The 24,441-nt window shown below is 41.8% G+C and overlaps 1 protein-coding gene across 9 annotated transcripts in view; it reads left to right on the plus strand.

Annotated features, from left to right (window-relative positions):
• The window catches only part of FGD3 (FYVE, RhoGEF and PH domain containing 3), a 114,741-nt gene extending 96,640 nt beyond the window's left edge, over nt 1-18,101 (plus strand). For 3 of the 9 annotated variants that reach the window (XM_005149353.3, XM_031049173.1, XM_031049175.1), the window contains 4 exons: nt 6,454-6,576; nt 7,996-8,139; nt 10,471-10,611; nt 17,123-18,101. In XM_005149353.3, coding sequence (XP_005149410.2) covers nt 6,454-6,576; nt 7,996-8,139; nt 10,471-10,611; nt 17,123-17,347 — 633 coding nt within the window. In that variant the 3' untranslated portion in view covers nt 17,348-18,101. Of the gene's footprint in view, nt 1-6,453; nt 6,577-7,995; nt 8,140-8,927; nt 9,358-10,470; nt 10,612-15,192; nt 16,798-17,122 lie in introns of those variants that run through there. The other 6 variants (XR_004080597.1, XM_031049172.1, XR_004080599.1 and 3 more) reach the window with 6 other exon arrangements.
• Nucleotides 18,102-24,441: the final 6,340 nt, after the last annotated feature.

The following is a 24,441-nucleotide window of genomic DNA, read 5'->3' on the forward strand; positions in this document are numbered from 1 at the left end:
CTGAAGTCCTTCTTGAGACTCCTCAGGCCTCTTGAAGAGATTTCTTTATTGATCACCTGGAAGACTAATAAAGGATAGTAACTACAGGGCTGTACCAGATGAGTTTTCTGGTGATGTCCCTCATTCTGGCCCTAGGAAGGCAGCAGTGAGTCTGATCAGGCAGGCATATGGGGCCCTCTGTTCCCCTTAAGGTGGTCACACTGAAAGGGCTGTTATCAGCAGCTTGATATCCAAGTGGAAATCAGTGATGAATGCTGTTTCTCAGGGGCTAGTATTGCGACCGGTGCTGTTCAACATGGGCAGTGGGATCGAGTACCCTCAGCAAGTTTGCCAATGACACCAAGGTGTAAGGTGCGGTCAACACCTTGGAGTGAAGGGATGGGATCCAGAGCCACCTGGACAGGCAGCAACATGCAAACCTCATGGAGTTCAACAAGGCCAGGTGCAAAATCCTGCCCTTAGGTCAGGGCAGTCTCAAGCACAAACAGAGGCTGAGTGGAGAATGGACTGAGAGCAGCCCTGAGGAGAACTTGGGGGTGCTGATTGACAAGAAGCTCCCTGTGACCCAGCTCTGAGCCTGGAACCCCCCCGTGTGCTGGACTGCACCCCCAGAGCGTGAGCAGCAGCTCAGGGAGGGGATCCTGCCCCTCTGCTGTGCTCTGGGGAGACCTCCCCTGCAGCCCTGATCCAGCTCTGGGGCAGTAGCACAAGAGGGACCTGGAGCTGTTGGAGCGAGGCCAGAGGAGGCCATGGAGATGCTGTGAGGGCTGGAGCAGCTCTGCTCTGGAGCCAGGCTGAGAGAGCTGGGCTGGGGCAGCCTGAAGAAGAGAAGGCCCCTCAAGGGGTGACCTGACAGCAGCTCCAGTGCCTAAAGGGGCTGCAGGAAACCTGGAGAGGGGCTTGGGGCAAGGGCCTGTAGGGACAGGCCAAGGGGAATGGCTTTAACCTGCCAGAACAGGGGAGACTGAGATGAGCTCTTAGGCAGAAGCTCTTCCCTGTGAGGGTGCTGAGGTGCTGGCACAGGGTGCCCAGAGAAGCTGTGGCTGCCCCATCCCTAGCAGTGTTCAAGGCCAGGTTGGATACAGGGTCTTGGAGCAAGCTGCTCTAGTGGAAGGTGTCCCTGCCTGTGGCAGGGGTTGGAACTGGATGAGCTTTAAGGTCCCTTCCAACACAAACCATTCTCTGGTTCTGTGATTTCCAGAAGCATCTGGTGATTTTCTGCCCCATTGCAGGTGTCTTCAAATATGTAATTTCTAAATGGAGACTACACAGTAGTATAAGCATAAGAAGAAAAATATTTGAAATGCCTTTGTTTCTCATGCGTCTACCTATAGAAGTGTCTCTCAGTGTGTCTATATTGCATGTACAGCATCGAGGCCTCATTTCTACTTCCTGTCTCAGACAGGATGAAGTACAAAGCAAGCCATAAACCACAGAACAACAGTTTCCTGAGCCCACTGGTTTTCTTGCTTTTTCTTCCAGCCCTTCAGTGTTTCCTCCCCCCTTTTCAGAAGCAAATTAATGCTCCAGTTTTTCACTGAGCAGGCCAACCACAGGCCTTCACCTTGCAGTCACTTAGGTCTAAGTAGGAGTTGTACGTCTCATTGAGGTGTATACTCTTCTGCCACCAAAGTTTTAAAGTTGGAGGAAACTGTCAAGATTTAGAGAGTCAAATGCAGCTGTAGGGTAAAAGCACAATAGTGGTCAAAACAACCCAGTCTGAATTGTAGATCCTGCCTCTGAACCTGATTTTATGCAAGTGTTTTTTCATGTCAGATTCACCAGGTTCAAAACAGAGCTGGATACAGGAAGAAAGATTCAAGTACATTAATGTTAAGATAGTTGAAGATCTGGCACCTTAGTACTTCCCTCTTAACATACATCAACAGTAAATACTGTAGCTTGTGTAATAAAGGACCCAGATGCGAAGTGACCGTTACATTTATCTTTGATGAACAAGGTTTGTAAATGACAATGCATGTCCTTGTTTTCTACAAAAGCCTCTCTTTTCAGATGGTGATAGGTAGAGTATGTGGCAAGCTCAAAATGAGCCACTGCTGGGTGAGACTGGGAGGCTGCCTGTGCAGCAGGGTCCCATGGTTTCATAGGGATGGAAAGCTAAGGACTGTTTAATTCTTTCCCAGTGTCAACAGTTAAATAATATAATACTAAGTCATTCTTATGTAATTGCTCATTGGAATTTGCCAAGTAATTCCATTTTTTTCCAGTTTTCATTTTTATTATCTTTTCTACAGCTGCAATAGCAATGTTTCAAACTCTTGTCTTCTCACTGTATTCTCATAATGTTGAGAAATTTTATGAAACATTCCTGGTATTCATCAAATGCTAAAGGCCTCTTTATACAGAGCCTTTTTTGATTAATTAAGTTAGTATTAAATGCTTATTGTATGCTACAGCACAATTTAAAATAACAGTGCTCTTAAAGAAAAGCTTGTGTGTGACTCGTAACAAATTTTGGCCAATATAATACCCTTTCTGCTATCTTTCCTTTGTTAAATATACAGGTTGTGTATTTCTGCTAGTGAGTACTGTCTAGGCTGTTTCACATTGAGGAGAAAGTCAAAAACGAGATCCATTAGAGGAAGTGTTCAGCTGGAGTCTTACCTGTATTACAGAAACATGCATGTGGGTGATGATGGATATTCCTGTTGAAATACAAAAAAATCAACCAATTTCTACATAAAGCAGTACATTCAGTTCATGTTAGAGGAACTTCAGTATTTTTCCTGTGCAGGCACGTGTAGGTATCAATTGAAAGCAAAAAACTGTTTTTTTTTAGCATTTGCCAGCATTATCTTCCAGTCACATATCAAAAGGCTAAATCATAGAATCATAGAATAGTTAGGGTTGGAAAAGACCTCAAGATCATCTAGTTCCAACCCCCCTGCCATGGGCAGGGACACCTCACACTAAACCATATCACCCAAGGCTTCATAAAACCTCGTCTTGAATACTGCCAGGGATGGAGCATTCACTACCTCCCTGGGCAATCCATTCCAGTACCTCACCACCCTAACAGTAAAGAATTTCTTCCTTATATCCAGTCTAAACCTCTGCTGTTTAAGTTTCAATCCATTACCCCTTGTCCTATCACTACAGTCCCTAATGAACAGTCCCTCTCCAGCATCCCTGTAGGCCCCCTTCAGATACTGGAAGTCTGCTATGAGGTCTCCATGCAGCCTTCTCTTCTCCAGGCTGAACAGCCCTAACTTTCTCAGCCTGTCTTCATACGGGAGGTGCTCCAGTCCCCTGATCATCCTCGTGGCCTCCTCTGGACTTGTTCTAACAGTTCCATGTCCTTTTTATGTTGAGGACACCAGAACTGCACACAATACTCCAAGTGAGGTCTCACGAGAGCAGAGTAGAGGGGCAGGATCACCTCCTTTGACCTGCTGGTCATGCTCCTTTTGATGCAGCCCAGAATGCAGTTGGCTTTCTGGGCTGTGAGTGCACACTGCTGGCTCATGTTCATTTTCTCATTGACCAACACCCCCAAGTCCTTCATCACAGGACTGCCATGAATTTTCTTTTTGCCCAACCTGTAGCTGTGCCTGGGATTGCTCTGACCCAGATGTAGGACCTTGCACTTGTCATGGTTAAGCTTCATGAGGTTGGCATCAGCCCAATGGTGCCTTCATTTACTCCCTTTCCATTCTAGTAACACTAGTGATGATGTTACCATTCTGAGAATCAAATGATTTGTCATGCTATATGCAAATTCTAGTAAGGAGAGAAAAAAATAGGTTGACCAGTGAGGAAATGCTCTGATCTAAGAACTGAAGAGGAAACCATCCCTAGCCAGTGGAAGGAAAATCAGTTTTCTAAAACAATTAATAGCATTAGCATAAAAATCGGATTGAGAAATGGCTGACTTTAGCCTATATATATGATACAAGTAATAAAATTATTTTGTAGGTTGCTGCTGATCAGTAAAAGCTTTTCAAATTGCCTTAATTACATGCCTGCTTTGGAGAAGTCTGTTAGATCCTGAAAGGAACCTTTGTGCCAGTGATTCATCCGAGGCATTATTTGGTTAGTGTAATTCCAGTGGGACTGGTTACATCTGGTTCTTCACAAGAAAAGTGAAATTCTGCACTCCACTTTTGTGGGGGGAAGGCTCAGATCTGCAGGAATTCTGAGCAGTTAGTGTGTGTGTGTATGGGGGTGTGATGATTTTCCTGAATGAACAAATCCTTATGGCTGTGCTTTCCCAGGCTGGATTCCAGTGTATCCTATGTATTTGTATGCAAGTTTGAAACATTGCTATTGCAGCTATAGAAAATATAATGAAAATTAAAAGAGCCAATCCAATTAGAAGTATTAGTGTGGGTTTGGTGTGTAATGCTATTACAAGCCAGCATGCTTTCAACAGCTCTGCTGAAAAAGTGAGCTTTCCTCTGTACCTAGGGAGGCTGAAAGATGGGATTGAGTTGTCAGCTTTTAAAACTGATATTTTATTTTTCTTAATTGGCCTGAAAATCTGTTTTAGTGACTTCTGCATGTTATTTGGAACCACTGAGGTGAGAGTTTAGAGTGAGTGGCAAGATATCCCTAAAGCTGGTGCCACCAACCTCTGCTCAGTTTAATTGCTGATGTCTTTCCTCACACCCCTGCATGCCCACATCCTGTGTTAAAGAAAATCTTTGAAGGAGGGGAAATTTGTTGAGAGAATTGTTCTCTCTGAAGTGGATTTAACCTGTGACTTAGTATGTGCTAGTATTTTCAATGTGCTAGTACTTTAGAGGGAAGGGGGGGTTGTCAAGGAGTCCAGAATCTGTGTAACAAAGGGCCTGTCCTCACCTGGTTGATCTTCAGAAAAACTGTAAAATATCTCTTCTCTTTTAACTTGGAGAAATGTTTCTTCTCCCAGTAGTGTGTTAAATGAGCATGACAAGCAAGCGAAAATGAAGTTACAAGCCTCTTCTCATGAAGGAGTTGTGCCAGAGGAACATGATACAGCTACATCCTTGGGGCATGTGTCTCCAAGCAGACACTGCCTAGCTGGGGGTGCCCTGGGTTTCCTGTTTCCTTGCATACAGCCATCCTGACTAGGAAGGAGGAATGATACTTACTTATTTAACAAAAGAGAAAAAAACAGGTGGTCTGCTTGAAGTTTTCTATGAAACTTTTTGTGAACTGCACATTGTGATGTTCATGGTCTTCAGTTTATCAGAAAATTGTACAACTGAATTTAATTGCACCTCTGCTCTGGAGCCAGGCTAAGAGAGCTGGGCTGGGGCAGCCTGGAGAAGAGAAGGCTCCTGAAGGGGAGACCTGAGAGCAGCTCCAGTGCCTAAAGGGGCTACAGGAAAGCTGGAAAGGGGCTTTGAACAAAGGCCTGTAGGGACAGGCCAAGGGGAATGGCTTTAACCTTCCAGAACAGGGGAGACTGTGATGAGCTCTTAGGCAGAAGCTCTTCCCTGTGAGGGTGCTGAGGCCCTGGCACAGGGTGCCCAGAGAAGCTGTGGCTGCCCCATCCCTGGCAGTGTTCAAGGCCAGGTTGGACACAGGGGCTTGGAGCAAGCTGCTCCAGTGGAAGGTGTCCCTGCCTGTGGCAGGGGTTGGAACTGGATGAGCTTTAAGGTCCCTTCCTGCCCAAAACACTGTGTGATTCTTTGAGTGACTTTGTGTACTAGCTTAGGTGCTTAGCTTAAGAGGCTGAACTTGCTTGGCTATCTAGACAGATCATAGAAAGTGTCTGCTGCCCAGAGCAGTTGATAGTAGGTCCCTGATACGAGTGTCCGTGTTGTCCTGAGTAGCTTTATATTTTATCATGGGCTGGGAGAGAGCCTAAGGAAACTCCTTATTTCAGCATTTGAAGTTGGATGGTGCAGAAATTCACTGTCAGCATCATTCACTTCTTCAGTCAAGCCATTTTCTCCAGAAACTTCACATTTCCTCCCCATGAACAGAAGGGTACAACACATTCATTAGGTCAACAGCATTTACCTCACTTAACCAAGTCACGTTGCAGTGGGGGGCTGGAAGAGATGAGTACTGGAAGGAAAGCTGCTCTTGAGAAGCCCACATAGAATCAGAATAGTTTGGGTTGGAAGGGGCCTTCAAAGCTCACCCAGTCCAAAGCCCCTGCAATAAGCAAGGACATTTTCAACCAGATTAGGTTGCTAGTTCCTCTTCCTCCTTACCAGAGGGCAGTGAGATGAAGTCACTCAGTGGCAGGAAGGGTACAAGCAGGCAGAGAGGGATGTGGGGAGTTGGCTTTAGCAACCTGAGATCACATAATGCCACCCCAGAACCACCCAGTGGCTGTGCCATCCACTCACCGCACACCATCAGCAGAGTTGATGGGAACTCTCTCCTAAAAAGGTGTGAATTCCACAGGGCTCCCGCTCAGCAGGAGAGCTCTGTGAGTTGATTTGCAATCTTTAAAAGGAAAAGAAAAAAGACACAGAATTGTACTTTTCGTTTTAGAGTGATTCCTGTAGGAAATCTTCCAAATCCAAGCGAGACAAGGAGAAACAGGCTTGCAAGAGCTGCAGTGAAAGCTTCAACTCCATCACTAAAAGGCGGCACCACTGTAAGCAGTGTGGGGCAGTAAGTATCAGGATGCACTAAGCTCTTTAGATTCTTCTGCTGAGACTGTTGAAAAACTCTGTTAATGTTTTCCAGTACAGGAACTACAAGATGTTCTGGTTTGTGGCAAGTCATTGACAGCAGATCTTTCCACTTTCTCCCTGGAATCAGAGGAAAAAAAAAGAGCAAAACTCTGGGGCAAGGGGCATAGCCTGTGCTGGTTTAAAAGCAAATACAGTGCCTCGGTGGATAACAGGGCAGTTAGTGCCTTCCCTGGGGATGTCCATATCTGGGGAGGGAGCTGTCTCCTGTATTTTGTGTGCAGAAACAGAATGGCTGCCTGACAGCCTTACTTCATAAAGCAGCTCTTTCTAGGATGAACAGTGAGCATACAATATTAAAGATAAATGGGATCTTCTTCCCCTGAAGCAGAATTGTCAAGAATTGCTTGTGCCAAAGTTGTTTTGTCCTGCTTGAAAAGCCATGAAAACCCGGTCCTGGAGATTCAAAGCCAGGTTACTGAAGGCACTTGGCCACCCTTCCCCAGTGCCATTCACTGACAGCTTAATTCCTGGGTGTTTTTCTCTGCAAATCACCACAGCCAAAATGAGATTGATTGCTGTAAATATGACTTGAAACCTGCCTACCATGACTTCAGTTGTACAGTTCAGTGTTTCTAATGTAACTAGTAAGGAATAGTGTTACTTAAATACCATTATTCATTTGAACTGCAGAAAACTTTTCAGCTGAAGAAAGCCATCTAAGTGTGTAATTGAGATCTTCAAAGAAACCTCAGTTCCAGCAACTGGAATAAAATTGCTGTGGAGGAGACACTTTTTGCACTGGGGGTGGGATTTTCAACCTTCTCGGTTTGTTTTATTAATGATTACTAAAATCATTAAATACATTTATAGAAGTTTAAAATTTTGCATTGCAAATATTAGCTTCCCCCATGGCCAAAGAGATAACAAGAATTGCATTATTAATAATCTGCTGTTAAACAGTGGTTGGTTGTGCCATGTTTAGCAATGTGGCAATGACATTCAAATTAAAGAAGTTAATTTGTGAAGTATCAGCCACCTTTACTCTCAGAATCAGTGCTTCCTAGACCATTGGATGATTGGCATTCAAAAGCACAAATTCCTTTGTCAGCCTAAGCCCTTTTGGACTCCTGAAGGCTTATAGGAAAAGCAAACTTGCATGATGTTAATCCTGAAGTATTTCCCAAAAGGCATGTGTTTTCTTTAATTAGATATATTGGTACACAGCATGGGATCTCAAAACCGTTAATTATTAATGGAGGTAAATAAAGTAAATATTCAATTGGTCTCTCTTATGCTTACATTAGTTTTCTGGATTTTGCTTTAAAGACAGCCATTCTGCAAGTCACTTTCTTTATGTTTTGATTATTTGTAATAGAGCACCATCTTTCTGATGCAGGTGATCTGCGCAAAATGCTCTGAGTTTAAACCACTTGCAGATAACAACCGTCATAATCGAGTGTGTAAAGAGTGTTTTCTGCAGTTACCAGCAAGTCCTGGAGTGGAAGCAGTGGGAGAACACAAGAAAAGACTAGCTGCAGAGGTACAGAATTTAGCTAAGAAACTTAGGGTGTGCCAGCTGCTTGAGTCTTGTTTGAAATAAAGTTGTTTGATTATATCTTTTTTCCCCCACCATATTTGACCCTTTAGTCTCTAACTCACATTGAATGTGACACAGTCCAACTGCTGTTTGCAAATAGCAAGAGTCCATCAGAGGATGCTGATTAGAGGGGATTGCAGACAGGTGCTGCAGCTGAGCTTCAGATTTCAAAGTGAAAAAAATAAGAGGAAAAACTTCTGGCTTTTTTTTTTCCTATGGTGCATTTCAAGTCCTGAGTTGTGCTCAGTAACTGTTGACAAAAAAAGGCTTGTTTTTTTTCACTTTTAACTCCATTTAGAAGATACTTTTGCACTCCTTATTTCGCATCCTGTCAGAATCTCATTGAAATGAATTTTGCCTTAGTTGCTTGTGTAAAAGCATGGCATCCTTCTGAAAGACCATCAGGGTTTGTTGAAACTTTCTCAGATGTGCTATAATGCAGACTCTTTCCTGCAAGATGTGACTTCCACAAATTATACACCATGTGAACTACTGCTTCACAATTGCCACAGATGTCACCAAGCTTTACACCATGGTAGCAGCACATCCTACCCGTATTTTTTACAAGAACAGAAACATGTTGGCAAACTGCTTTGTTTTATCCTCACCCACAACAACCAAACCTTCTCTTACCAATGCCCATTTTAGACTACCAGCAGAGCTGTGAGTACCATTATATGCTGCGCTTTTCATGGGCCACCTTAAGAAAAAGGTTTTTATTTTACCCACAGGGACACTGGGCTCCTGAAAGAGACACTGACACGCTGAGAATTTAACTTCATTGCAAACCATCATTCCCTCTGATATGGTGACGTGCACCATCCTGCTTTGAGCACTGCATGGAGAACTGGGGAACAGTTGCAGCCTATACTGAAAAACATCTTATCTTGAAAAACATCTTTCTGGAAGCCACCCCTCAGAGCCATTACACTGCTTCTAGACTGTTATATTTCTTAGCAGAACCAAACTACATGGAATATAGCTACACTGAGCAGGAAATGGAAACCTTCCAGTGCATGTCCAGAGCTCCTGTTGTAAATGCTTTCTCAAATAGTCTTCTTAGACCCTGCCCCACTGCTTCCCAGCATATCATATTTCTTTCCAGGCTACTAAATATACCTATGCAGGTAAAATTACACCAGAGTGAATCCTGCTGCTCAGGTATTTTGTATTCAAACACATCCAGAATCTCATGAATACCAAATGGGATAGAGTTACAAATGCACATTGCCCTTTCCTGAACTGCTGTGTCTGCAGAGCACTGACGAGATTCCGGATCCATTAAAACTTCAGATATATACTGCATTATATACAGATACATAAGCTGTACCTATAGATGATGAGCACTTAATATGCTGTCTGTGATTATCTCCTGATAAACTTTATAGCACTGTTTCAACAGAGCTGTTTGCCTGAAAAGTGAAAACCTGCATCTAACCCAGTCAAGAGCTCTGTTAACCTGAAAACCCAAAAAGCAAACCAGGAAAATATGACCTGTGGTTTTACTCTAGAAAGCAGATCATAGCAAAATGTTGTAAAAACCCAAGGAAAAGAGTTATTTTCATATGCTGAGGCTTCTAGCTTTCTGCTCAATCTTCAAAGGAGCAGATAAAATGTAAGAAAGTGGGTGTATAAAAAAAAGAGCAGAGCTGGACTTTTCCTTTCCCTCCTATTTACACTAAATTTTCTTAACAAGCTTAATGGCAGCTGAGGAGATTGCCACTTACAGATGTTATTATCAGGTGCCAGGAATCCCCAGGAGACGCTTGTGCAAAGTCTAATGTGAGCAGGAATTTTGTTTTTCTTCCTGTCAGAAGACAAATACCTCTTTCAATCTCTCTTTGCTCTAGTGCTCTGATTTGGCTCCCATCTTTCTGCATCCAAGCACAACAGTGTTTGTTAATACACCTTTTGTATTAGTATGAATTCATCCCCCAGCCTACTTTGCTAATCAAGAAAATAGCTGCATCATCTTCATCACCATTCTCCGTGTACTTGGTGGAGGTGGAATTTGACTTCATGTCTGCTGGGAACACTGCTTCAGCATCTGCCTCTATTACATGGAATTGTGCAGTTTCTTGGTAGTATATAATAATGATTAAGCTTGTAGTCATTTATGTGCTATCCAGCATTTGCCCTACAGTAGCATTTGGCTCTGAACAACTTTAAGTATGCTTTATATTTAATTCTAGAAGTATTTTGCCCACATAAGCATCAATTGAAACAAAACAACTCTCTTCTCTTTTTTTTCTCTTTTCTTTCCCTTTCCTCCAGAAGCAAAGCATCTTGGCAGCTGAAAACAGCCTCTTCAGCAGCTACCTCCAGTTCCTTGAAAAAGGGAAGACTTGGTACAAAATGTGGGTGACCATCCCCAAGACTGAACCTCTTGTTCTGTATCTGCAAGGGAGTAGTCAGGTAAAATGGTATTCGTGGATAACACAGAGCAAAAAGAAAAAAACATTAAGTTTAAATATGTCAAGCTGGGAAATAGGTCAAAGGGTTTGGCTTGGTTTCAACAACAAAAATGAACTTGGTATTCTGAACCTATGGCGCAAAGCCTCAGAGATTTCAGATCTTTGCTATCTGCAGTTACTGCTGATATGGTATGAGCAAATGTTTAAGCTCATTGCTTCTCAAGTTTTTAACCAAAAAGGACAAAATAAGGTTAATATGGTAGTGTTTTGGGGCATTTTAGAGGTTTCTGACAGGTGTGTTCAAATGTTTTATTAGGGAAAGCCCTTCCTGGTAAGATGTATAGAACTGCACAGCAGTCTGAATATTGCAATTGCTTATTCAAGCTTTTCTGTTTTTTTAAATCTAGTACAAGGTTGAGAGGGTGGAAGGTTTCCTGGAAATGTAGATGTTGTTCGGTCTCAAAAAATTGACTGTGTTTGGTAAAGCTCCTTGTCAGAGTATCATGGAATTTTATCTTGAAATAATCACTGTAATGAGTGGGTTCTGGTTTTTTTAAAGTGTGTTATTGAAGCTAACTAGCATTTGTGTGTGATGAAAGTCAAGTGATAGAAATATCTGTATCCAAGATAGACTATCCAAAACAAATATCAGTCATGCTTCCTTAGTGCTGAACGTAAAGAATAACAATGCTGAATACCATACCCAATTTTGTATTTGGTGTTTGACACTTTTATATAGAGCATTGTTTCATCTCCTGGGTGTAATGGAAGAAGAAACGGATCCAAATTCAGCCTAATCTGCTGTAGTAGTCATGATGTGAAGGGTTTATTTTTTGTTAGCATCAGTTTGAATGACTGTAGCAAGGAACAGTTTAGGAGCTAAATATTACTCGTTATTTTATACAAGTATTCAGAGTAAAGCTTACCCTGTAGCAAATGTTCAGCAAGAAGAATACATCTTTAAAAGTGTGCTAGTTTTGCTGCTTGTCAGTGAGAGCACCTCTGGTTTTAAACAAGCATGTGTAATGTTTTATGCATAGTGCTTGAAGAGTCTCAAAGCTTAAATGTGGAGCTCCAGACATAGCCCACTTGGCTTCGTCTGGGATTCACACCCCACACCGGGTAAGCTTCCAATTCATCCTGCAGGCAATGGGCTGCCTGGTTTCTCTCCTACTAAACAAGAGATGCATGACTGAAATTACCAGTTGAAGAGGCAAATGGCTTCAGACAGAGCACTGAGATGAATGCATCAAACACAATCTTCAGATCTCTCTGGAGTCAGAGTCTGGAGAAAGGAAAAATGGTTTTAAAAGCAAAGCAAATAGAATGGCTTCGCTGAAAACTTTTCAAGTGAAAGCTGTGTCTCAGCAACAGACCAGCAGAAGCCATATATCCCATACAAATCAAGACAGAGTGTCTCATGCAGAGGCAAGCTTGAGGAAGGTGAATGGGAGTAGAGGGAAGAAGTCTAAGTTTTTTGCCTTCCTCATTCAGGAGCAATGTATGTCATCTAAGAGATGACTGGAAGGAGGAACTGAGAGGAAGAAACGTCTCTTACATGGTTTCACCTTGGAAGATAATTTCTCCTAGTGCCCAATCAATTGTTGCAGGACAGTACAAATTATAACTCATGGGATATACATCAGCTGCATTTAATGCACAGCAGAATGATGCTCAGTTCTCAAGACCCCCTCCTGACAGTTGTGAAAAGTCAGGGTTGGAAGCTGTAGGAGCATCTGTGCTTCAGATACTATGTTCTTTGTTCCACGTCCTGCCAAATTTGATCTTGAGCCTCTGTTATTAGTAAGATCCTATTTTTTAGGGGGGAAGGGTGCCTTTGACACTGATTGTTAATTTTATGAAGTCAAATTTAGTGGTTAGTGTCCTCAACTATTTTAGGTGTGAGATAAATCTCCCAGTAAAGCAGGGAAAAAAGCATACAGGACAAGGTTGATTTATCAATAACTAAGCCAAGATTTACTATCAGGAATCAGCAGTTGCAGGCTGAGACTATAAGGAACAAAAATTAATTCCTTCTTTAAGGGCTTACTGTTCCCACTCATATACTTTTTTTTCCATTTGCATCCACCTGAAGGAAAAAATTACAAAGCAGATCGCATTCTTTGGTATTAACCCAAGTTAATAATTAACCCAAGTTAATGTTTACAGGGTATACACTAGAATTCTGAGAAAAATCTCTTCTAGAGCTTCTTTCCTGGTGGCTGTGTCTGCAGTCAGCAGGAAACACCCACATGCTTGAATGTTAATTACCTAGGCATTGTTTTATTTTGTAAAACCACCTCAAAGCATCTCACAAACCTCTTCAGGCCTGCAAATAAGCATAAAAGTTTCAGTGCCTAAAGAAGAAGGGCTTCTTGGCAATAATGTTGACAAAAATGGTATTAAAGGTCTTCAAACACAGGCCAAGTGAAGCATTGCTGCAGGAGTTGGGAAGTTGGGGGATTGCTTTTCAAACCAACAGAAAGAATAGCTGCTTCTTGGGATGAAGGAGTAAACCAAAAGTGAATCTGGAGCTTCTGATGCAGTAAAAGCCCTGACAGCATTTGTCCTCTGCACTCCCAGCCCTCACACCGAAGATGTGCAGAGGGAAATACAACTCACATGCTTTAAAATAGCAAGAAAACTGCTCTTCTGCTTTAGATCCTTGTTCCAGCAGAATTAATCTGCTGAACATTCACAGTTTAAGTAAGTCTTGCATAAGGCAGTCAGGATAAAATTCACAGCTTATTTAGGTATGGAAATCATACCAATTTACCTGTTCTCAGACTGAACAGAGCTTATGCAGCTGATTTTTAAATGTTGGAGTAGAATTATAAAAGTTTGCTTATAAGCAAAGACCACCTCATGCTTAATGCTCAGGGTTGTTCTATTTTTCCAAGAGCTCTGGAAGGAGCCTTAGAGAGAACCTGGAGTTTCTGCCCCCACTGGCCTTGTAAAGTGTGCAGCCGCCACCACAGCTCTGGAATTAACCTACGCCTGATGGAGAAATGAAGAATTAGGGAGTCACAAATAGCTAGAAAAGCAATGAATTTTGGAGAAATATGGAGAGTAAATCTGTACTAGTGAGAGCTAGTGTTCTTTAGTAGTCACCAGGTTGGATCCAAGAGAAAACTGCTTTCTGAAGAAAAATCTTTTGTTAATCATGTAAATGTGATTTACCCCTAGAAAATATGGAAGTAGCTGAGTTTGAAGTTGAGCTGAGGGTTTTAGAAAAGTATTTTTTGGGCTTGTCTGTTGATCGTATTTAGGTGAAGCTTTCATTGTACCTGCACAAAACTCAGCCTCGCCTTTTTCAGGGTCCTGCGGAGCTTTGCATCTTGGCACACCATTGTATCCCAAAAGCACAGACAGGTTCAGGCTGGTCCTTAAAGCTCAACCAGCTCCAACCCCCTGCCATGGGCAGGGACACCTTGCACTAGACCAGGTTGCTCACACCTGATCTTGCTATTGCCAGTATCTAGGTAAACTAGACCTGTGGAGTTTCTGATACCTAGGCACTGCTGGCCTTGTGAGGGTCTGCTGCCCAGAGCGTGCCCAAAGCTTCCCCTTGAGCTATCTCTGAAGCCTGCCTGTCTCTAGCATCTCTGGTACCCTCCTAACCACTAGTGAAATCTGTCTCTCCATCGTGGTGCTGTTGATTTGATGGTTCCTGATTGTTAATTGTTAAATCCAGTGGTTTTTCATGGTCTGTTCAGTGAGTCTGATGTCAGGCTAGGGACTAGCGACTTTCCAAAATATCTTTTCTAAGGTGAATATTGTCTCACATGTGCCTGAAGTTGGGATTAGATTGTAAGTGTGTAGAGAATGGAATCTGGATTAAAGAAACAGGGATTTTCTAAGCCTTCACAAAAGCAGGAGGGGAAGATGGTCCATCAGTGGGTGACTTGTTCAGTGTATTTGTGGGAGAGAGCTCGTATGCTGCAGAGAGTTGTGCAGCTCAGGAAGCATGTCTGTTTCGAGGGGGGCATGAAATAGAACTGACCTCTATGTATGTTGTAATGGCTATAATAGAACAATAAATAAATGCTGCTGTGATTATCTAGATAAATAACCCATTATATGACACTGCTTAGAGTCATGATGAGTGCACAATACTTATGATTACTGACAGTGTTACACATCCAGGAGATTTTTTTTTGTCACCCACTATCTCAGGAAAAGGAATGAAATCAACACCAAAGCAAAGCTCTCCTCAGGATACTGATACCATGCAACCCTAGTGTATTGCATACACAAATATAAAAAAAAAAAGTAACAAACCACCACAATTAAACCAGCCAAATCCAGTACACTCTGAAAATGGAATGTGAGGTTTGTCTCTCTGTAAGGCCTGTAAATCCTACTGAAGTGCTCAGTGTAGGTCCTGAATTCCTTGTGCATGCAGAATAACCCCTGTATTTTCTGGCCTCCAGATAGGAGGGGAAGGACTCAGTGGAATAGAGGGAATCCAGAGATGCTCATGCTGCTGAGATCTGGTCTGAGTGTGTGGTGTGGGGCTGTGCTTCGCCTTTCAGTAGCACAGCTGTGCAGAGATAATTGAAATCCCTTCCTTTTGGATCAGGCAGGTACACAGAAAGTCGCAAAGGCATCATATTAAGAAAAGGGAGGAAGCAAGACCAAAGGCAAGCTGCTTAATTTGCTTGTGTCTGCACATGTTGGGTAGGTGTAACATGTACAGTTCAAACATCAATTTGCTCTTACACTGCACTTCTTGGCTACAAACAATATCATTTTCCATTGTCATGGACAACCTCCAGCTTTACATGTGGCAAGTCCTAGTGCCTGTTTTCCTAAACCAAGTTCAGTGAAGCAGGCATGGTTGAGCTTGCATGTGCTCTTGTGCATTTTGTGTTTATGAGTCCCATGCTTCTTTGCTTTAGCACTGCCACATATGCAGGTCTGTTTGAACCCCTGCATGTGCAGACCTCTCTGTTCATACTGATGGCTGTGGTGTCAGGATCTAGAGACTGTATGCTGATTGTAAGACAACTGCTTATGCTCAAATGGGAACTGAATTCTTCAGTGTTTGACCTAAAGCTGCAGTGAATCTCCTTGAATAGTGCTTGGTCTTCAAGAGATGGGATCTGGCATTTTTGCATAACAGCAAGAAGGAAGCCTGTATTGATTTAATAAAATGTGTAGACACATTTTTTACTGTATAGTTTTTTCCCTTTGGTTAATGTATGTGTTTGCACTGATGGGTGCAGTTCTGAAACTTGAATTACTTCAGTCTGAGGGTTAGAAAAAATAAGTTTTTCTTTTTTTGTTTGCCAGTGTTCTCAGAGGCATGGTTCCCTTCTAGATTTACCAAGTCATCTGCATTCCACATGGGGTGACAAAAGAACAACTTTGCCACCTCTTTGTGGGATACCTTGTTAACTTTGGTATGAGGCTGCTACACAAGTAGCTGCTACAAGAGGCAACAGCTTCTTACAGATTGATGCTTGTGTGGTTTGGGAACCCACCTTTGAAAGTGCTTTACTGGCATCAGTTGAAATGAGTTGCTTGGTGATGGCATAGTCTTGCCTTGCTGAAGTACATCTTTCCTGAGAGCTTAGAAGAGTTGGTTGATGCTCAAGATCTGACTGTTGGATATGTGTATCGCTCCTTAGGTCTTTGAGTTAATTTGGCCTTGAAGGGATGTTCAGGAATCTGAGCTCCAACTCCCCTGACAGCTCTGAAAAGCAGCATAATTAACCCAAGACCTTTTTGAGAAGATTCACCAATTTATTTAAAAGCTGAAATTTTCTTTTATTTCAGTCTCTTCCCTGGTGGTTGTATTTATATGTCTCAGTGCCCCACTCTGCTTGTCTCCTTTTAACCAGTCCTACACATGTCCCTTGAAGTTCAAAAGGGACCACACTGACCTGTTCTCAGCTGGGTCCAATTGACTGTACCTAATGCAAAGAGGTTTTTTGTAAAAAACAGCGTGCATTAGTTGTCTGTGAAATTGTATGAGGAAAAACCCCAGCCATGCCACTGCTGGACCTATATTCTTGCTATGAAAGGGAACTTGTTAAATAAGAATACAGCACCAGTAACTCTTTGCCTTTTGTTGTTCAAAGGTAAGCAGTCAGTATAGCCTCTTCTCTGTGTTGTGTGCTACAGTCCTGCCTGAGGAGCTGACCGTACATGGCTCTGGAACTGCATTCTTGTGCTGGTTGAGGTGTGTGCGTGCTGGCTCTGCAGGCGCTGGCAGGGGCGGGGGGGGCGGTGTGTCAGCTGGCGGCACACCCTGGGATGCTCAGGTGCCGGGGGAGCTGTGGTGTAACTGCTGTGCCCGAGACTGTGCCTGGTGACCATACCACAGATGTGGTGTAATGCATCTCCAGCCACATTTTACTACTGCAGAGTGAGCTTGGAACTGTCCGAAATAGGCTTTTTATTAATCCCACTGGGAGGGAATCTTTCATTCCTCCACAGCAGACCTCCTCTCCTCCCATTTCAAGTACCATTTGTTGCTGAGTTTTTACATTTGTTCTCTTCTTTAGGATGGACGGAGCCCACGTCCTATTCCTCTGCCTGGATATGAAGTCAGTTTACCAGGTTCTGGTGAGAAGTTTGAAGTAAAGCATATCTTTAAGCTTTGCCAGTCCCAGCAAACTTTGTATTTCAGTGCGGAAGATGAAGAACTGCAGATGAAATGGATGGAAATTCTCACCAAAGCAGCCAAAGGGGAAACTGAAAATACAGCTGAAGAGCTCAGCAACCCATAGAGGAAGCTTCATTTAGTTTCTTTCCTACATGCTATAAAACATCATCACTTGAATTTAGTACTCATGGCACTTTGGAATCTGTATGGCTTTATATTTTCATGTGTCTGCATAGGAAATTCGGTGGTTTCTCTCCTTTTATTGTACATTTTTCACATGCAGTAATTATCTGGCATATATTATGTTAAAGGAAAAAGTAGTTGTAGTTGTTGGTGGTGTCGATGCTGGTTTTAAAACAAAAGACAAAGAGAAAAGCATTAATTCTATCAAAGGTAATGGAAAACCATTGGTCTCTTGTTTTCCTAAATGTATAGTTTCCGGTCCTTTTGATTGCTGTTTAGTGCAGGATGTGTATAGTCTGTGATTAGTTCTATAAATGCTGTCTTTTAAGTTAAATGTTGTAAAGGCTTGTGCTGGCCACTGACATTCCATTCTCTGTCCTCTCCTTCCTGGTGAAAGGTCTTTGTGAAGTGTGAGCAATGTCCTGAGTATTTTCCCTTTGCTAAAACTATGTCTCTACTATTTTGAGATGACCTGTTCACAAGACAAGTACCGTAGAAGACTTCTAAAAATGACTGCACACTGTGCAGAAAAGAACATTAAGAAGACTCATTGATTTTAAGCATTTATAATATTGTTTTGTTTTCTTTTGAAACCAATACCTTCCTTCTATTTGAACTCTTTTTGATGTAAGTGAACAAACGTTTTATACTGCAAACTGGGTTATGATCAATAAACAAGAACATTTTTAGTACACGCAGTACAAAAAGGTGACTTTTTTGTTGTATTGGTTAATTTAAAAGTGACCTAGGATTTATTTATATAATTTGTAAATAATATTTCATAAGTATTTTAAGAATTTTTTAAGATCTCAGCGTAACACAATTTAGTGCTTAGAATAAGAGATATTTGTATGAACTGTTCATCTGTATTTGTCTCATTTTCAAAATCAGTGCTTATCTATTTAAATAAAAATTCATTCAGTTAACTCCTGAGCCAGATTTCCAAGGCACAGCAAGCTTTAGGTCAACATTTAATATAGGTTTAAAGAAAGAAAAAAAGAAAAAAAAAAGACATGTCTGTTCCTAGTGGTAGTAAGCATGTAGTACTGAGAAAATGAAATAAAATCCATCACAGTACTGTAGTTTTGAATGGTTTGGTTTAACTTCTGTTTCCTCTTCAGCCTTCTACATGTTCTGATATTGGTAGGAGCAAAGAGCTACTGCATACAGACAGAGTTGGTTAGGAGTGTTGAATGTTGGTGATCTGCACCAGCCAGTACTTTTACTACCTGTGGAAAAGGATTTGCTTTTTCCCTTGTTTGGAGTTTGTTGGGGTTTTTTACATTGGTTTCATAAATACTATACCTGAAGTCCATGGTGCTAAAAATGAGAAGCCATGTATTTAATCAGCTACTGAGACTCACATCTTCCCCCTCCTCCCTGTCTGCACCCCACACTGATCAGTGGCCATGAAAGGGATTTCTTGCAGAGTAATATTTACCATATAGTTCATGAAAAGAAATTATTTTCAGCGTATGCTATTTCCTACACCAGGCTTCCCTGAAAATACAGTAATGTAGAAATGTTGCCTTGAAAATGTGCTTGTTCTGGAGTATTTCTGGTTTGGGGTTTGGTTGAGGGGTTTGCGTTTGGGTTTTGTTTAGTTTAGGTTGGGGGTTTTTTGTTGCTGTTGTTTTGAAGTTTTTTATTACTCAACATGCTTAGGTCTTTTTCTTTGTTACCAAGAGAGAAATGGGGAGAGAAAATGTTAAACCAAAACAAAATGAATGCATCTTAATACATCTTTCATTTCCTATTTTTATTAACCAACACTTTAGAACACCTTTTTTGATTTTTCTCCATTTTATTCTTTTTTTTAAACTATGTCAGAATACATCTAACCATTTTCTACTCTTCAGGTCACCCTTTTATAATAAAAAGTATTTATATTGTACTTATGATGTTAACACAGGATGATGGCACCCAGGCACATTTGTGGTTCAGGTCTCCTGCAGCCACTTTTTTTCCACCACATCTCCACTTTGGGGGACATGGAAAGGAAACTGTCTGGGGAATCTCTGCTTTATGGCTGATCGAGAACTTTTATAGCTTAATGCCAGCGATTTAAACCTTGTCAAAAACTAGCACAAGTTACAGTGTGAAAATGCTCAGCCTAGAGACTAAACTGAAGCAGTTAATGGTGTGACAGACTGGGATCTGGGTCCCTCAGTCGTGGTCAGGAGTATGACTGCTGTCTGCATCAGTGGCACTTCTTCAATAGAGACTATTATCTTCTTTCAAAGCCTGATTTAGGTCCTGGTGAAGCTGAAGAAAAAGCCTCTGTTGACCACAGTGGCAGCTGCATTGTGTAGGATTGAGAGAACTCTCATCCTTTTAGAGGCATGATTCAGGCTTCGGGTTATTCTTTCCTGTTCTTGGGGGCATGTGTGTGTCTTTTACGTAAACGAATTCAGTGATACAAAGGTTAAGAACATGATCCTGGAGATTAAGCTTTCAAAGCATCTGGATGCACAGCTTTCAAGAATACCAAGAATAATCACTTCACACTTGCTTCAGTCCCAGTTAATTGACATATCCTGTGGCCTCAAGGAAATGAGGTGCTTTTTTTCCCCTCTTTTTTCCCTAAATTTACGAACACAAAACAAGGCCTGAGGTGATGTCAGTCTAATTCACATGAACACAAACAGGCATGCCAGTATTTCAGTCAGCTGAGCCAAGCAGGGTCCCATAGCTTCTAATATCTGCATTCTCCCCATTTAGTTCTGTAGCTGTGCACTCAAAGTATAAACCTCAGCTGGTCCCTGGCTGGCAAACGGATGGGGCTTAGGAGTGCTCTCGAAAAGCATCAGTAAATGTTTCCTCTCATGCATGCTCTTCACTTCACACGAGTTTGATTACTGTCAGAATCAGGATGCTGGTTATACGAAGCTGTAGTCAGCCTCATTCTCTGTTGATGAAACAAGAATATTTTATTTAAATGCCTTGTCAAATGAAGAGTTACAACTGAGAAACTCGTATTGGTCAGTGGGATGAGGGAGATGGTGATCAGTCTTCAGTGGTGGAAAGCAAAAGATCCTGCAAAGACAGATGCATATGCTAGCTTAGTCGCATATCTCCGTTGCTGTCCACAGACCAGTGCAAAGCATGGGTAAAATCCTATGCAGTATAACTATTATAAGACATGATTCAAATAAACTTCATAGGCATTTGGCTCTAATGAGCCTAATTCTTAGTTTTAACCATTACTTTTTGTACTATCATTTCTGTCTATGATATATCACAGATCTATTAAATGTGTACTCACTCCCACAAATAATTGCATATGCAGAAGAGGGGGAATTGTGTTGTAGCTATTGTATTCATATAGAACAGACAAATATAGCACAGAAACCTCACAGCACTTTCTCTGATCGTTGCATGGGCATTTTGTTGGCTTTACAGGGTATTTGAAAATAACATGTCAGTTCAGACCAACAAATGGCATTTGTGGGAACCCAGAGGTGTATCTGTATGTTTGCCTCCAAGAGCCACATGAATTATAAAGAAAAGTTTCTTACAAATCAGTGACTTGAATGGCTCAGTCGTATGTAACTGAGTCACTCAGAGGGGAGTGATGTAAATGTCAGGGTTTTTTTCTAATGGTTTCAGGTAGGAGAAGGACATCTCCTACTTCTTGTAGAGGACACTGGATTTCCAGCATTGTGGCTGTTAATGGAAAAGAACATACGTCAAATTATAAAGCTAAAAGTGTTATTTTATTCTGAAAGAACTATGTTACATTGGTTTTGATCCAGCTCTGAAACTAACAGAATATCTTTCATGTATTTGGTTTGCCTAAACAAAAAAGACAATCAGGTCATCAGTTTATCAGACATGAAGTGAGCTCCAAGACAAGAAGAGATAAACATTATTTTTAGTGGCTCTTACTCACAGGAAAGGCAGCATTAGTTGTTTCTTATTCTTTGGGGTGACATAACAAAAGATGAGGGTGTTTACTTGTCTGGTTTGCATTCTAACATAGTTCCCAGAAACAGCTGCCCAGCAATACTGAAACTAGATTAAAGTCAGTGGTTAACCTCTCTGACAGCTGCTTCACTTCCCTCCTTGCCTTTCACCAGCAGCATGGAACATTTAGCTGCTAAATATAAGTGACTGCACATCCTGTAAACGAGCACCTCCCCTTTTTACTTACCTACCGTTTCTCTTTTTCTGTGCTTTGGTCCATATGGGGCATGGCAAGGCTTATCTCTAACTTGTGCTTTTGTCTGGGTTTTCACTTGGCAGAGTTGAATGAGCGCATTTTGCTGTAAAATGAAATAGTGATAAAACAGGCTTTTCAGAAAGCAGTTGCTGGCTGTCCTCACACATGCTGTGTGATCTGTTATCACAGGAGATTGAACTAGAGAAAGAATTCTGTTTGGTATCTCTAAAACAGAGTTTTGAGGAGCTGTAACCAGCTTATGTAGATGACTCGCTCAAATGCAGAAAAATAAACTCAGTCCTCTTTACAACTGCTGCTAACATCAACAGTGTAAAAGTGTTACCTGGACATGGCTCACCATCCTCACAGGGAAGAACTTCTAATCTAAATCTACCTATCTATCTAATACAGCCATATTTAGTGTGAAACTGGTGACAGCAAGTACCAGTTGACTTCTGGATTGGGTTAGAATAATTAAATACTGTCTATGAGACCTGTGCAGGTATTATTAACTTCACTGTCCACATCTGACAGCACATTTTTGTTTTGACAACAGATGCAGTATTGACTCAGATTATACTGAAGCTGTAAAGGGGTCTCAGGAAGTTTTAATTTTCAACACTAAGAAGTCGCCTGTGGTGTTAAATTGTAAGTAGTCTGGGTGCTTTGGGCAAATCTGGAAGCATTGGCTTGTTTTCATAGGTAGCCATGGGCAGGAAGGGGTCTTAGGAACTCCATGAAAATCATATATTGGAGTTTTAGAAGTCCTTTTTAAAATTACAATAAATACTGTTGAAACCACACCATGGAGAAAGGGAGTAACTTAGTGACAGAATTGGAATAGGAAAGCCTTTGTGCTGAAAGCAATGTGAAAGGGAAATAAATTCACCGTGCATTTTGTACAACCCTTAGCACTAGGTAGGACTTCAGGGGTGGTGTTTCAACATCTGGGTATGGGGAGAAATAATATACTGGTTGTGAGAGAAAAAAAGATTGTATTACAGAAGAGAGATAATCTGAAGCCTATTCCTTAGGCTGTGTCAGAGACTCTTATTGCTGGAATAATGTTGGGGTCTGTGCACATCTTCACCTGGGAGCAGCAAGGCCTATTCCAGAACTTGAGTGCCCAGAGAGAAGGTATGGACCACGTGCTCTTCAATTCATGTGAGGAAATCCCTTCTGAAAACCAAGCTCCAAATCCCTCTGTTACCCAGTGTCAAGAAGCATCGAATTCTGGAGTTGTGTGACAAAAGATCTCTTTAAAATCATGCTAAGTGACAGTGTGAGATTGGATTGAGTTTATCACCCACAACAGGCATGTCTGTTTGCATCTGTCAGTAGTTTATGACGCAGTGCTGTGTCCATTTGTGCTGTTGTCTGTCAGCAGGAAGGGGATCTGCTGCACTGCTCTTTTTCATAAAAGCAGACATTAAAGGTAAGGGGATGGTGCTCTCCTGTGAGTGGAGGGAGGTGGTGGGACTTCTGATGGCATTTTATACAGAAGGAATCAGTCTGTTGTATCTGTTAATTGAAAGGTTCCTGACAAAGGGGAGATAGAGCATACCTGTAATCATCTTACAGCCATTGCATGAAATGAGGCAGTAGAAAATAAGCTCCTTGGTTATGTGGATCTGAATCCTCCTTTGAGCAGCTTCATGCTATGCTCTGAATGCAGTCTGCAATGCTTGCAGACAAGGAGATCAAATTGAACATCTACAGACAGTGGATATTCAGCACTTGGCCCAATTCTTAAGTCTAGTTTTGCTATGTAATCTTTTCCATGTTATTTCCAGGAGGGGGAAAAGAGTTGAATGGGTTTTGCTTGAAAAGGTAATTTCATTAAAAATATATATATATTCTTGTTCCCACTTTGGTTATTCAGAGAGTTGCATCTGCAAATATTTCTGTTGAAAGCTAATAAATGGAATCATCTTAGTATGTTAAACAAATTACAGGTGGGAATTTGAGAGAGGGGAGTAGCAGTCAGTTCAACCAGGCTGAATTCATGGCCGTGTTCTTGCAGTGGAACTTGATAACACAAAGCTGATGGAGGAATTCCCACATTCATGCCTGAGCAGGGCTATGGCTGCGATTCATAAGGCACAAGCAGAACAGTTGCTTTGGTAACTGCAGTAGCAGTTCTCCCTCTCCTCTCTTTACCCTGTCCAGTTGTCATGCTGCATCCAGAGCTGTTGCAGTAGCTGGTGACTTTATAAATAAATCAGAGCTCTCATGGGGCTGTTGTGTCCATAGTTGGGGCTTAAGGCAGTCAGATGATGGAGGACATTAGAGATGGTGATAATACATGGCACCAGCACCCAGACAGATGTTTAGCATAACATTAGGGAATATATTGCAAAGTAATAAACTGTGACCTGGCTATGTTGTTTCCTGTAGTCTGGTGATCATCTGCAATTACTAGAGGCTTGCCTTGGTTTTAAAGCAGCAAGTACTGGAGATGTGAAAGAAAGGTCAATAAATAATACACACAGAGAGAAATGGCTGGGGAAGAACTGAGTTAAACAGTGGCAAAAGAGATCCTGAGGACAGAGGGAAAAAAAAAAAAAAAACCAGAAAAGAATGTACTTACCCTGTGAAGAAGCTTTTCCCCTTGTTGCAGCCATTGCAAAGAGCCACTTCAGCCCAGTCGCGCCCTGAGGTAGATCTGGCCCCAAGCAAGCTGTAAATCCCAAAACAAACCCCCTGCAGAAATGTGTAGTACCGGGTGTTTTCAGGCAGTGGTAGGCACTGATTAATGCAGCTGAAAGTTAATTACACACACGAAATTATTTAGAGGAACATGACATTTCCTGAAGAACTCCCATTTTTCTGCCACCTTCTTTTCTGTCCCATACTTTGGATGTACCAAATGG

The sequence above is a fragment of the Melopsittacus undulatus genome, chromosome 9, assembly GCF_012275295.1.
Source record: "Melopsittacus undulatus isolate bMelUnd1 chromosome 9, bMelUnd1.mat.Z, whole genome shotgun sequence".
Taxonomy (NCBI): domain Eukaryota; kingdom Metazoa; phylum Chordata; class Aves; order Psittaciformes; family Psittaculidae; genus Melopsittacus; species Melopsittacus undulatus.